The sequence below is a fragment of the Diachasma alloeum genome, unplaced genomic scaffold, assembly GCF_001412515.2.
Source record: "Diachasma alloeum isolate Michigan unplaced genomic scaffold, Dall2.0 Dall_scaffold_00402, whole genome shotgun sequence".
Taxonomy (NCBI): Eukaryota; Metazoa; Arthropoda; class Insecta; order Hymenoptera; family Braconidae; genus Diachasma; species Diachasma alloeum.
This window is the reverse complement of record NW_021680541.1, coordinates 183943-197720: the sequence shown is the minus strand read 5'-3', so window position 1 is coordinate 197720 and position 13778 is coordinate 183943. Positions and strand designations below refer to the sequence as shown.

The following is a 13778-nucleotide window of genomic DNA, read 5'->3' as shown; positions in this document are numbered from 1 at the left end:
TTTTACTATCTTTAAATAGAGAAAGGGTTGATACCATCCTTCGGGAGTGGTGGAGAAATGAAGTAGACGGTATTCGTGCATACTAACGAAGCCCTGCATAGGAAAACTATCCCCAGTGGTGTGTACCAAGATAGAAGGTGTAGGTACTACATCTTCTAATTTATGCAGATAGACTTTTACATTCCAAATTGGCTGCTTCAAACGTCATTTATTTAACGGTAGACTCTCTATTGGGTACAAGGAAAGACTACCAGTGAAGAAACTGCAGAACGTAACCAACACTCTTTCGATTTATGCGACAGAAATTTACATAATTTCGTGCTTCTCGGAAATTTTGGATAAATTGAAAAAGTCAAATAGCTTAATCAGCCATCGAAATACAAAAAATGAGAAAATTTAAACGAAATTGACTATCGCAGGTGTAGAGTGAACATTTAAAGCTTGTGTCCAAAATGTTCGAAGATATATTCTGGTTGTTTGCTTCCGAGTGGAAGTTTGTAATCGTTGAGTTTAATGATCTTCTAACATTGTCTGGAGATGACGTAAAATGTCGCGAAATGCGAAGATATGATATTTTTATTAAATGTGTGTATGTATGTCTGGATGTAAGTGCGAATTTTTCGGAAAATCTTTGTAAATCTTCGCAGAAAAAGGACTAAAGTTGAAGCTAAAAATCTGAAGTTTCGTCACATAATTGGTATTACTTTGGAGCACTTCTGGACGCAATTTTAGCTCAGTCGGTGAAGTAGTTTTTGAGATACAGTAATTCTTTAAAAATCTTCCTTCCTCGCTATCTGGACAACTACGTGACTGAATTGAATTATTTTGACGTCAAAATATCCGTTGTGATAATATCTATCAAATCAAATCACAATATTGCTATGTGTTATGTACATTCTCGTAATGTGGGTGAAGCCCAAGAATTTATTTTCTATTATCACTACGAGAGGTGATACATTATCAAGCTACCGTATTTTCACTTGATTGGTTTCCTATTTTTTAATGAATTTGTGAATTATTCCGTTGAATGGTGAAGTTAAATGTTTTTAGTTTAATTAATTTTTTGAAGACTTGATAAACGTTTTAAGATATTTAATGACGTGATGGGTGTTTAAAAAGACTACTTAAATGTTTGGATTCCAGGTTAACACTTATATATTTTACATTTATCAAACACTGTACATAGTAGTCAAATTTGGTTTAAGTAGTTACTTGCTCGAGAGCGAAGTTAGAACTGACGAAAAATTTGAAAAAATTTTAGAGTAGGATTTCAAGAATGGAGGGGATAGTTTGGACTGTTTGTGATTGGATGAATTTTACATTTCAGTAACAATTACTAGGATTGGTTGGATTGACAAATAGTAGGAGAAGAGGGTGGTACCGCGTGGGTCCGAAGGGTCCGCGTGCACTGGAGGGGTACTCAGGTAAAAGGGATGAGTGTACATCGAGTTTCCAGCTTCGAGTTTTCAATGGCTTTTGTTTTGGACCTTTTATTTGTCATAAATTACCGTAATAAAAATTGTCTAGACATTTCGGATTTTTGAATTGTTGAATGAAGCTGTAAAAACGATTGGCAATTTTGAGGATTAAAGACATGAATGATTGGAAAGGTTGAATGAATGTGCGTGGGTCGTTTCTTTCCTTGGAATATGAATTGAAAAAAGCTATAAAACTATGGAATTTAGGAAAGACTGAATATTTACTGAATCAATGTTCAAACTTCTAAGAAATTTATTCAAGAACGTTTTTCGGTTTATGACCGTTTGCTCGGAAACTAATAAATTGAAATTTTAACGTGATATTTCCCAATCTTTTGTATTTAAAGTTTGGGAATATCGAATAAATGTGAACAAGAAAATTTTCTTCTTCTTTTAAAATTCTAAAAATGGTTACAGCTGCAACACTATGTAACCAGCACAAGTTCAGTAATTATCGGCATTTTTGGTTTTTATGAGGAAATCGTTCTTTGCACGATAACACCCGAAAAAATTTAGACGGAATGTTGAAATTTGGGGAGATTGTAGCTCTTATGATATTTCAGGATGGGATTGTGAGTATGCGAAATCGGATAAGTTGTTTAGAAATATTCAATTTTTTGTGAAAAACTGTTTTGCTCAATATCTCTCAAACTAATGGTCCGATTAATTTTTTTTTTTCAAAATACTCGTCTTGCTGCCCCTTATCGAGATCAATCCAAATATATATGAATGCTCGTTCATATAAAATTTTCGAGATATTCAAATTTTTCTAATTGTTTCTTTTGAAAATTGATGTGACGTTCCATAATACGCGTAAAACATGGAATAAACATCTTAGATTTTGGCTACGTCTTAGTATTATTGAGTCACACTTGTGTATAAAATTTTTGGTCGATCAATTCAATACATCCTGGCACAGAGCTTTTTTTTTATACAGTCACTCACTGTCATTTTATCGATCATTTTCGCCTCCCCGAGTGGAAATTGCTTCAGACCGATCTGAAGCACGATCAGAACTTGATCAGGTTTTTGTAAGGTTCAACTGATTCGATGATTCCTGATGAGAACCTGACCAAGTTTTGATCCAGTAGATCGGATCCGAAAAACTGCAGGATGATTCAGATCAAGTTCTGATCAAGTAGGCACGATCTCACCCTGAGGTCAGCTGCCTGACCCCAATTTGATCAAATTCGGATTTGATGTCCTTGATCGGCATTTGAAAGGAGTCAATTGAAGAGAAAATGATCGGATTCAGATCCGCTCCACCTGACATTAGTTTTATTATAATAAGTTTTCCGGATAATTTAATTAACTATTATTATACTATTCAAATTGAGTTTTATCAACCATTATCATTAATTATTTTCAATCTTTAAAAAGGATCATTATTGAACTAATTTAATGAATTTAATTTTGTTGAGGCATTAGCCTCGTGGAATTGGGTCACTCCTGTGTCCACTCGTGGCAGCACCTCCTGGGCGCGTAACTGTTTTATCGGGCACGCCCCAATTAATTGGGACCGAGGACACCTGCCGCGACACTTGACCCATCTCGTCACTTCCGCCTTCTTCTCTAATCGCCTTGTGACAAGCGTGCTTCGTGCAATTTTGTCTCCGCGATTAAATCATTAATTACTGTGACCATCTCTATCGTGAAAGTTCTCTACCGGATCTCTAACTATTTGGTAGCCAACAGTATTCATTGTGACACATATATTTCTTGACTCAGTTGTGTATTTTATCAGAAATATACAGTTTTTATTGTGACTCTACCCACGCGCACAGTGACATTTATTTATTGTGAATTCTCTCTACTCTTTACCGAACCCCGGCTCTCCATTGGTTTTTTGATTAATTCTCCCCGAAACATTTGGTCTTTCGAGCCGGATCTGCGGGAAAAGTGAACATTGTTTTTTTGTGCGAGAAATTAGTTGCGCGTGGTGTTGGTGAAAAGCGCGGGAAACTGTGTCGCTCCTCCCCCGTGTGACGTAGTGGTGCAGTGGTGCTTAACCCAAACGATTGACATTTGGGCGCGGCACTGACTATTTGAAATCGAGCAGTGGCGCTCATTCTGGGGCTCCAGGATATTTTCCCCTAGGAATTCAGCGGCAGAATTTAAACGGCCTGTTTACTGTACGCTGAATTTCGGTGTTCTTCTGTACTGCAGCTAGACCTTCTCACAGGGAAGTCAATTACCATTTTTAATTTTTTTTTGGGTTTTTTATTTTCTCCTGATTTTGCTGCTGCTTCTGCTTTACTTGGAGTGGTGCTGCGCTGGTCATTGCCTGCTGACGTTGAGCTTTTCTCTGCACCCACGCAGTTCTCTGCTCGCTTGTTTTTACACTCGAGTTATCGAGTTTTTGCATTCGGTTTTTTTTGTGTTTGCTTAGCTTTTACTGTGTTTCTCCTTCCTTATCGCGTCTCTCTGCTTTTGCTACAATGTCTTTCGCAGGGAGAATTATGATTCAAGCCAGTAGAGCGAAATTCATCGAATCTCTCAAAGCAGAATCCATTGCGGCGGGGATCAAGGAGATATCAGTGACCGAACTGCAGTCCAAGCTGGACATCTTGGAGATGTATTCGAGCCAGTTTGAGGAGCAGCATCTGAAGTTGCTCTCTGGAAAAGACAGCGCGGAAATTCTCGAGCATGAGTATGTGAGGAAGCATGTCTACGATAAATGCTTGTAATACTACTCTTCGGCGAGAACCACATTCATCGGACTGGTTAAGTCGCTGGATGATTCTGTGGATCTCTCCGATTCATTTCGTAGGCCTGCTGCACTGGCACCAGCTGCTCATATGACACAGAAACAGTAACCAAAAATCTCTTTACCGACTTTCTCAGGGGATTTTGCTCAGTGGACCCCTTATAAAGATCTTTTTGTCCATGGTCGTCGGCAATGACGCGCTCTCCACAGTGAAAAAGCTCCACTACCTGCTAACTTCTCTGATCGGTGAGCCTAAGCAGCTGGTGTCCACTCTGCCGGTATCTGATGATTCCTTCATTCCAGCCTGGGAAATGCTCATCTCCAGATATGACAATAAGCGTCTCCTCACATCTATCCAGCTGGAGAAGTTGTTCAGTACTCCCAAGATCATCAACCGCTTGGCCAAGGAGTTCAATTCTCTTCTCAACTCCACCACTGAGGCATTAAACGCCCTGAAGACGCTTGGACGCCCGGTACAGCACTGGGATGATATTCTGGTGCGAGTGATTTCGAGTAGACTAGACTCGCAGACGATGGAGGCATGGGAGATTAAGATTGATACCACCACGACCTTCCCATCATATAATGAGTTGGAGGAGTTCCTCCTGACCAGAGCAAGAGCGAGGCAGAGAATTGAGCTGCACGCTCCTGAGAAATCCGCCACCACTGCTCCTCAACAGCCTCAAAAACCGAGACTAGCAAAAGTCCTGAACGTCTCTGCTGGTACTCAGAAGCCATCAGAGCAACGTCCTTTTCTATCATGGGCAGAAATGAGCGAGAACGTCTGCTCCATGTGCTCTGATGGTCATCATATTGACAAGTGTCCGACGTTCAAGCAGTTGAGTCGGGAGAAGAGGAAGGAGTTTGTGGAGAAGCAGAATCTCTGCTTCAACTGCTTGGGCAAGCATTCGCTGCGAAACTGTAGGACCACCAAGAGCTGCGTTGTATGTCACAAACGTCACCATTCAATGATACACATTAACAGCTCTCAGAGTGGTTCTACAGTCACGAATTCTGCAGTTCAGTCTCGAGTGCAACCTTCTAAACCTCGTGAGACCTCAACGATACAGTTCACTGTTCGGAGGCCTGGATCATCTCAGCAGTGAAATTCTCGACCAATGACATCTCTGACAGCGGCCTCCGTAACCTCAGAACTTTCTCAACGGCCATCGCTGTTATGTGATTCTCCATCTGCAATATTTACAGTGCTTGAAGCGTCACCTCAGCTCAGACCAGGTGTTCTCCTCACAACAGCAGTAGCTTCTCTCGTTGGGGAGAATAGAATCTCATTCGAGGTCCGGATGCTGCTGGATCCTGGATCTGAGTTGTCATTTGTTGCCAATAATCTTGTGGTGAAGCTGGGCTTGTGGAAGTCTCCCGCCCTGCTCCCTGTCGTTGGTATCAGTGGATCAAGTATCTGCTCGAATGGATTTTCTCAGTTCTGTCTGAAGTCACTGCACTCAGAAAAACAAATTGAGATCAAGGCCTACATTCTTGACCGTCTCACAACCTCGTTGCCATCGTTCTCAGTATCTCAAACTCAATCGTGGAGCCATCTCAAGGGACTGAAATTAGCTGATCCGGAATTTCTGAAGCCGAGACCTATTGACCTTCTCATCGGCGCGGATTTCGTCGCATCAATTGTGGAGCCACAGATCATCAAGCGGCCTTCAGACTCCCCTATAGCCATGTTCACGATCTTCGGTTAGGTAGTGCTCAGACCTATTTCAGCAGTGATTACAATTGTGTCTAGCTCTAATCACGTCTCAGTCAGTAACGAGGAACTTCACGACCTTCTCACCTCGTTCTGGCTGCAGGAGGAAGTCCCGAAGGTCGAACATAGTGATCTCACGAAGGAGGAGGCAGATTGTGAAGGGTTTTTTCAGCGCACCCATTCTCGAGACAACTCAGGGCGTTATGTGGTTCGGCTGCCTCTTATACGTTCTCCGGCAGAGCTCGGCGACTCTTATGGTCGAGCGAAAGCGTGTCTCACCAGTCAGTTCCGGAGAATGGAGAAGGATCTCAGGACACTTCAGCTTTATAGTGATTTTCTCAAGGAGTATGAAGGCTGGGGCACATGGTACGTGCTTCAGGTGTGTCTTATTCGCGGAGCGCCAGGGGCTTGAGTCTAGGCTGTTGCTCTGAGCGGATGACCTTGGCACATGAGGCTTCGGCTTCAGGAGGGTTGAGGGTCTCTGAGGGGAGGCAGTCGGCTCTTGATTCCATACGGTGTTCTTGTCTAAGACAAACTCACTCTTTTACTCCTACATACTATTTTCTTCACCATGGCGTTCTCCGGGAAAGTAGTGAAACAACGAAGCTGAGGGTAGTGTTCAACGGCTCCAGTAAGACGACCTCAGGAGTGTCACTCAATGACATCCACCATAATGGAGCCAAGCTGCAGAAGGATATCTCCGACGTACTTCTCTGGTAGAGACAGAGCAAGTACATTTTCATGACGGACATCACGAAGATGTTCCATCACATCAAGGTGCATCGAGAAGACTGGCGTCTTCGACAAATTCTGTGGCGAGATTCTGAAGGCCAGATCAGCACTTACCAGCTCAGCACCGTGACCTACGGGACTAAATCGGCTCCATTCTTAGCCTGTAGAGTTCTCAACCAGCTGGTCGCAGACGAGGGATATCGTTTCCCTCTAGCAGTCTCTCGGTGTGGTGGTGCTGAAAAAGAGAATCATCTCCTGAAGGTCTCTAAGCAAGTGATCGATCTGTGCTTAGCTGGTGGTTTTCCTCTAGCAAAATGGCACAGTAATAGCCCATCTCTACTCCGATCTCTGAATCCAGAAGGTGTTTCCCAGGATCATAAGCCGCTAGAGGATTCCACCACTAAGACTCTTGGTCTGACGTGGGATCCGAACACAGACCAACTCAAATTCTCGTTCCACCTGCACGGTGGAACGCAACTCACATTGGCACATCTCAGGAGGGCTTACTGGATTATTGGAGGAAGAACACCAGTAAGGTCGTTCATTCTCAAGTGTGTTGACTGTGTGTGTCAACGTGCCGTGCGTGCTCAGCAACTGATGGGGCAGCTTCCGTTACTACGCATCTCTCCAGCACGTGCATTCTCTAACTGGTGTGGATTATGCTGGAACGGTGTCCATCAAGACGTGGAAGGGGCGTGGCCATAAAACCCAGAAAGGTTGGTTAGTGATTTTCGTCTGTATGGCCACGTCAGCACTGCACCTGGAGGCTGTCACCGACTACTCTGCTGATGGGTTCATCGCTGCGTACCAGAGGTTTGTGAGTCGTCGGGGTCAGTGCAGAAACCTTTTCAGTGATTGTGGCCCGAATTTCATCGGTGCTGACAAGGAGCTGAAGAGGTTGTTTTCAGCTGGATCAAAGGAGTTTCAGCATCTCTCTGCAGCAGTTCTCAAGGACGGTACTCAGTGGTCTTTCAACCCACCTGTGGCCCCCCATTTTGGGGGAAAATTGGAAGCAGCGGTCAAGTCAGTGAAGTATCACCTCTCTCGGACGTTTCAGGACACGGCTCTGACGCTCGAGGAGCTCTCTATGCTGCTTACCCAGATCGAAGCAGTTCTCAACTCCAGACTTCTCCAGGCTCTCTTCGAGGACCCTGACGACATGTCGTGTCTCACCCGGGACATTTTCTGATTGGAGAAGCTCCAATCGCTCTACCGGAACCTTCCCTTGGTGACCTCAACGTTGGACGGCTCTCAAGATGGCAACTAATTCAGCAGAGGTTGCAGTATTTCTGGAAGCAGTGATCAACAGGATACCTGCAGCAGCTCCAGTCCATCTCTAACTGGCACCATCCGTCCAACGGGATTCGCATCGGTTCTCTGGTTCTACTCTCCGATGAAAGGTTCCCGCCTTCGAAGTGGCTTCTCGCTCGTGTCACAACTTTACACCCTGGGAAGGACGGTCCCTCTAGAGTTGTGACAATTAGAACTGCGTCAACAACACTGATCCGGCCGATCTCCAAGCTGGTTTCGTTGCTAATCTCTACCAGCTGAACTGTCGCTGGTCTGTGTTGACACAGTTAATCTCTCTGCTTAGTGTTTCAGGTTCTACCATGGTCTTCTCAAAACCTGGACACCAACAGAGTTGCTGACGGGGGGGGAGAATGTTGAGGCATTAGCCTCGTGGAATTGGGTCACTCCTGTGTCCACTCGTGGCAGCACCTCCTGGGCGCGTACCTGTTTTATCGGGCACGCCCCAATTAATTGAGACCGAGGACACCTGCCGCGACACTCAACTCATCTCGTCTCTTTCGCCTTCTTCTCTAATCGCCTTGTGACAAGCGTGCTTCGTGCAATTCTCTCTCCGCGATTAAATCATTAATTACTGTGACCATCTCTATCGTGAAATTTCTCTACCGGATCTCTAACTATTTGGTAGCCAACAGTGTTCATTTTGACACATATATTTCTTGACTCAGTTGTGTTTTATCAAAAATATACAGCTTTTATTGTGACTCAACCCACGTGCACAGTGACATTTATTTATTGTAAATTCTCTCTACCCTTTCCCGAACCCCGGCTCTCCATCGGTTTTTTGATTAATTCTCGCCGAAACAAATTTAATTAATTAATTTAGTTAACAGCCAACCCTTCTCAAATGTACAGAAGAGAGGGATGATGATGCCGTAAAAACGTATTAGAGGAGTATCAAACTTACACGCAAATGATCGGGAGAAAAAACTCACCAAATGTCTATTTATTTATTAGTGTTATTGTTATTATTATTGTTATTATTATTCATTAATGCAATAAATAAAAATTTAATTGAACATATTTTATCCCTGAGAATACACACGCACATCCGCGAGATCAGGAATAATCGTAAATTCAACGAATACCCCGATACAAATCATATTGGCAACGTACAGTTTACTCAATAGTAATAGCACGATAGCGTAGTGGTTAGGGCATAAGATTAGCAATCATAGGGTCCCCGGTTTGATCCCCAGCATCGGTAAAAAAATAATAAGCTTTTTCAGAGGTAATAACAGTAGAGATTCATTAAGAGAGGCGGCCTACGGTGAAAGAATGGAATTATCTTTTGTTTTGGATTAATTATCATTGATAATTGTTATTGATACTGACAGACAAGTCATCCGGTTTTCATACAGTTGACTTGATCAAGTTCGGATCCATTCGTCCTGATCAAATCCGGATTGGTCAGAGGCGTAACATCTCTGATCAAGACCGGATCCGTCAACTTGATCAATACCTGATCAGTGGTCAGGTCTACCCTGATCCAAACTTGATCAAGACCTGACCGGAATTTCCACTCGGGATGTTAAACAGTAAATTTTAATGTTTGGCAAGTATGGTCGTGCGTCTAATTTCTCATATTGAAAATTACTGTTCCCATCGTAAAAAATACTTTTATATTCTTTCCGTGTATCACAAAAAAATAGGATGTATTATACGTACGTGCGAAAAAGTGAATCTTTACGCACTAGTAACACAATATACTAAAAAAATACAAAAATTGAATCCTCACCGGCGTTATATTTTATCTCGAAATTTTTCTCACCCACATAAAACTTGGCGGCATCTCCCCTGTGGGTTGGAAGGGGGTTGGAGGGGGAAGGCAGTGGTTTTGGTCTTGCTATCTGCGGCCGCTTGCGAAATATTCAAATGAATTTCTAATCTGCGGCAACTCAGGACTCACAGATAGGTACGTACGTATCGCCCACGCTTTTTCATCCCCCTTCCCCAACCTTCCGCATTCATTCTCGGTAGAATGTGGGGTAGAAACATGGGTGGTCTTGCAGAGTCTACAATAATTTTGAAAATTCACCTACTATTTTAATTTCAGAAATTATTACGCCTTTCTCGTTTAATTCTGAAGGGAGGGACGTTGGTGGGGGTAAGGTTCCTGGGGGTTGACTGGTACTGACGCAATGGATCCAAGGGGGACCACCCGCTAGGCGCTAAGCCGATAGGCACTGAATCTATGGTTCTTCTCCTTTTATTTTCCTCCTCTCCTTTACAACTTCTCATTCTCCCGAAAACCCAAGTGTCGTGGCGGAAAACGTCTCTTTAATGCTCTTAGCATCGTCACGGCTCTACGGGTCTTCTCAAACTTGAGGGTAGGGGGTGGTTTTTCGAACCTTCACTGCACTCACCTCATTTTCACCCTTCGACGAGCTCTTCTTAACGTGTCGCTTCCCGCCGAGCGAGGTAAATACCTGCCAACAGACAAATTACTCCTTACTGCTCTATTGATGGTGTTCAGATTTTTTTGTGTGATCATTCGATCAAGAAAACAGGTTAATTGAGTTAAATTCCTTCCGATTTATGTATTTATTTATTGTTGCTTCCCAATTGGAGCATTGTAATCGTTCAAATTTAAGTTTTGCATTTTTTGTGTCATATCGACTCACTATGATCCAAAAAGTCCGAAAATGCCATTTTTGGACCGTGGCCTTACGTATGTCTATGTATCTGTATGGTAAAGGTTTTCTTCAATTGTTCGCTAATGAATAGATGGAATTGAATCTTTTTTTTTCAAATGTAGGTATTATTGAGCCTTATCGATTGCCATTAATTCAAATTTAATTCGTCGAATAGTTTTTTCAATTTTTGAATTTTTTCGGAAATCGGTTGTCTCACGACCGATGACTAAACAAAATGTTCTGAATTGATTGAATGAGGGCTTAAAAATTTTGTTTGGATGTCCCTTTGACCGATTTCGAAGATGAAGACGATAGTAATAATCGTTATTTTGATTAATTAGAAAATTTTCAAAATTTTTGTATTTTTTAAAAATCAGTATTCCGGGGATATCTTTGAATATCATGCTTCAAATGAATTCAATCATAGCTTCAAATGTTTGTTTGAATGCCATTAAGTCGACGTTAAAAGATGATGAAGATAGCTATATTGGTTGATTTAATTTATATGATTGTTGATAATTTTGAATTTTTCATGAATTTTTCTGAAAGTGAGCTTTCTGATAGTTTCTTCAAATGTGATGTTTCAAATTCATTCAATTATGTGTAAGTAAAATTTTTCCATCAACATTTTATCGAAGGGTTGAGGGGAGAGAACTGTAAAAAAGACAATCGGTTGTATACACTGTTTCTTGAAATTTCAGTCACAGTATCATCTGAATTTTCGATGTTGTGAGGTTGAATTCAATTTCAAATGAAAGCGTTCACTCAATTTCTCATTCATCTTGAAAATTCAAGAAAATTAGATTTTTCATGTTAAACGATCATTAATTTTTCAATGGATGCTTGAATTTCCGAACTCGTCGTGAAAATTAAACATCACCTACAATTTTTACATACAGTTTCTACAATTTTCAATAGATTGAGAATTCGGGAAAATTGTTGCTCGAATTTTCAAAAGTTTCAAGGTTTGCCAGGCCCGTATGGACCTGAAAATCAACAATTACTTGAATATTCAAGAAATTAACTGATTCATCCATGAAGAAATATACAGGAATGTCATGTAACTTTAACGTTGTTAAAAATGTCAAGCTTTTCCAATTTAAATTTCAAGAGTAATTTTCTGAGAGTGTAGAAGAAAAGGGATAATAAGAATAATGATGCTGACAACATTCAACAAAGTTGAAAATTTGAGAAAATTAGGTAAAAAGAAATATTATTTATTTTAATAAAATGAAATAAACAATGAATTATACATGATAGAAGTAAATTATGTGTAAAATAACCATTCGGAAGCAATGTGCTAATTTGTTAGCAAAATAGTATATTTCATCGTTAGGCCAAAAAAAAATTTTCTGGCAAATATGAGTTTGTAGCCCAAGCCGAAGGCAAGGAAATTATAATTAGCCGATACATTAAATTTAGCAGAACTAATTATGAAACACCCTGGTCAAAATTTATAAATATGCGACAGTCGACAAATCAAAATAGTACAAATTGCTCGAACCAAGTTTTTTATTGAATATTAAGAAGCAGAACGATAAATGCAGATGCACCTAGTGTTTCAAAGAGTAAGGATCCTCTAAACAAAAATATTATTCCATCTTGATAACAAGAAAATTAATGATAGCTCATTTAATTTGATTTAATTTGTTATTAAAAATTTTCCCGTCATCACAAAGGTCTGGTCAGGTCTGTATCTCGATATTGAACGGTTAAAAAAAATTCTAAAGATCTAAAAAAAAATGGAAATTTTACTTTTGGAGGGAGATTGATAAAATAATTTGCAAAGTGCGATTTTTGAAAATTACCAAAATTTTCCCCAAATAATTTATAAACAATCAATTTTCCACCATAAAAATCATGTGTTCAGAATCATAACAAATTTATTCATATTCATAATTTCATCAGAAATCGATTTCATGTCTAAAAAAATTAGGTTTACCAAAGTTGAACAATTTCAATTATTCATTTGCAAACTACCAATGTTTAAACAAATAATACTTCTGTGCGAAATGTAATTTGAATGACGCTGAATATTCATGATTTTTTTCCAATTTTTCTTACATAACTCAAGTGACAAATTTGATGATTGAAAATGGTTGAATCTATAGTGTGGTCTAAACCAAACTGTAAAATCTAATGGGATATCCTTAAGTAGTAGATGAATAAAATAAAATGTAAGACAAATTGTTTATCCAAAAATATGTAGTAATACGTGGTATAATTTATATAATGACAAGATTGATCGTAGGTCAGATGTGGCAATTTAATATTTCTCCAATTTTTTATACATTGTTTTACATTAAAAATATAGCTGGCAAAATTTGTCTTTTTTGAAGAACTTTTCTCGATTTCCAGGTGAAAAAGCTCGCTGGATTTGTTCGCAGAAATGAAAAATTTTAGAAGCATTAAAATTAATCATTTGAATATTTTTCAGTCGGATAAAGCTCATATCTAATGGAAAGCTCACGCAGATGAAGAGGTGTAATTTATTCGATTAATTCATATAAAACTGTTTTTCCGAAATGGAAACACAATTTTCTTCATATAAAGCTTGTGGAAATGTAAAACCTCAACTGCTGACCAATAATTTCATTCGTGAAAAGCTCCTAATTATCTCGTTACCAGCAAGCAATATATGTGGGCGGAAATTATGGCCTTTTTTGGCTATTCTATTGTTTCCAGATGAAAAAGCTCCAATCACACAGAAAGCTCCCACAAAATCAAAAGCTCTCTTCACACCAAGAATTTGTATATATTGTGAAATATAGCTTACCGACTCATTAATATCTCTTGAATGAACGGTGTAAGCAGTAACTCACTGAAAAAAGGTCGAACTTGGTATGGAATTCAGATTTTGTTGTTGTTATCGACCATTGGAGACATTGAACTTTGCCCGACTTTCCTTAATGTCGAAGAGATGAAGCATCTCATTCAAGTTATAAAGCTAACCGCTAGTTTCAATTTAATTGGAAGACTCCAAAGCACCAGTAATACGGGAACCAGTTGATCGAGTCAGATTTTTCCAACTAAAAAATCCTCGACTATTCCGATACGATAGTACATTACGCAACTAATGCGGAAAGCAGGCGGTTACTCACAAGGGCGGCGCAGCCGCCCGAGTGATACCGCCTGCTGTCCGCACGTGTTGCGTATACTATTTTATATGATAAGTGCGTGATGAAGTTTGGGGGTGGAGGGGG

General features: G+C 40.3%; 1 protein-coding gene across 1 annotated transcript; it reads left to right on the top strand.

The window, feature by feature from the left end:
* The first annotated feature begins 3916 nt into the window (after positions 1-3916).
* Positions 3917-5894, top strand: LOC107042024. Its single transcript, XM_015262890.1, has 3 exons — positions 3917-4132; positions 4323-5235; positions 5392-5894. The coding sequence occupies exons 1-3, from the start codon at positions 3917-3919 to the stop codon at positions 5892-5894; spliced, it is 1632 nt and encodes a 543-aa protein (XP_015118376.1).
* Positions 5895-13778: the final 7884 nt, after the last annotated feature.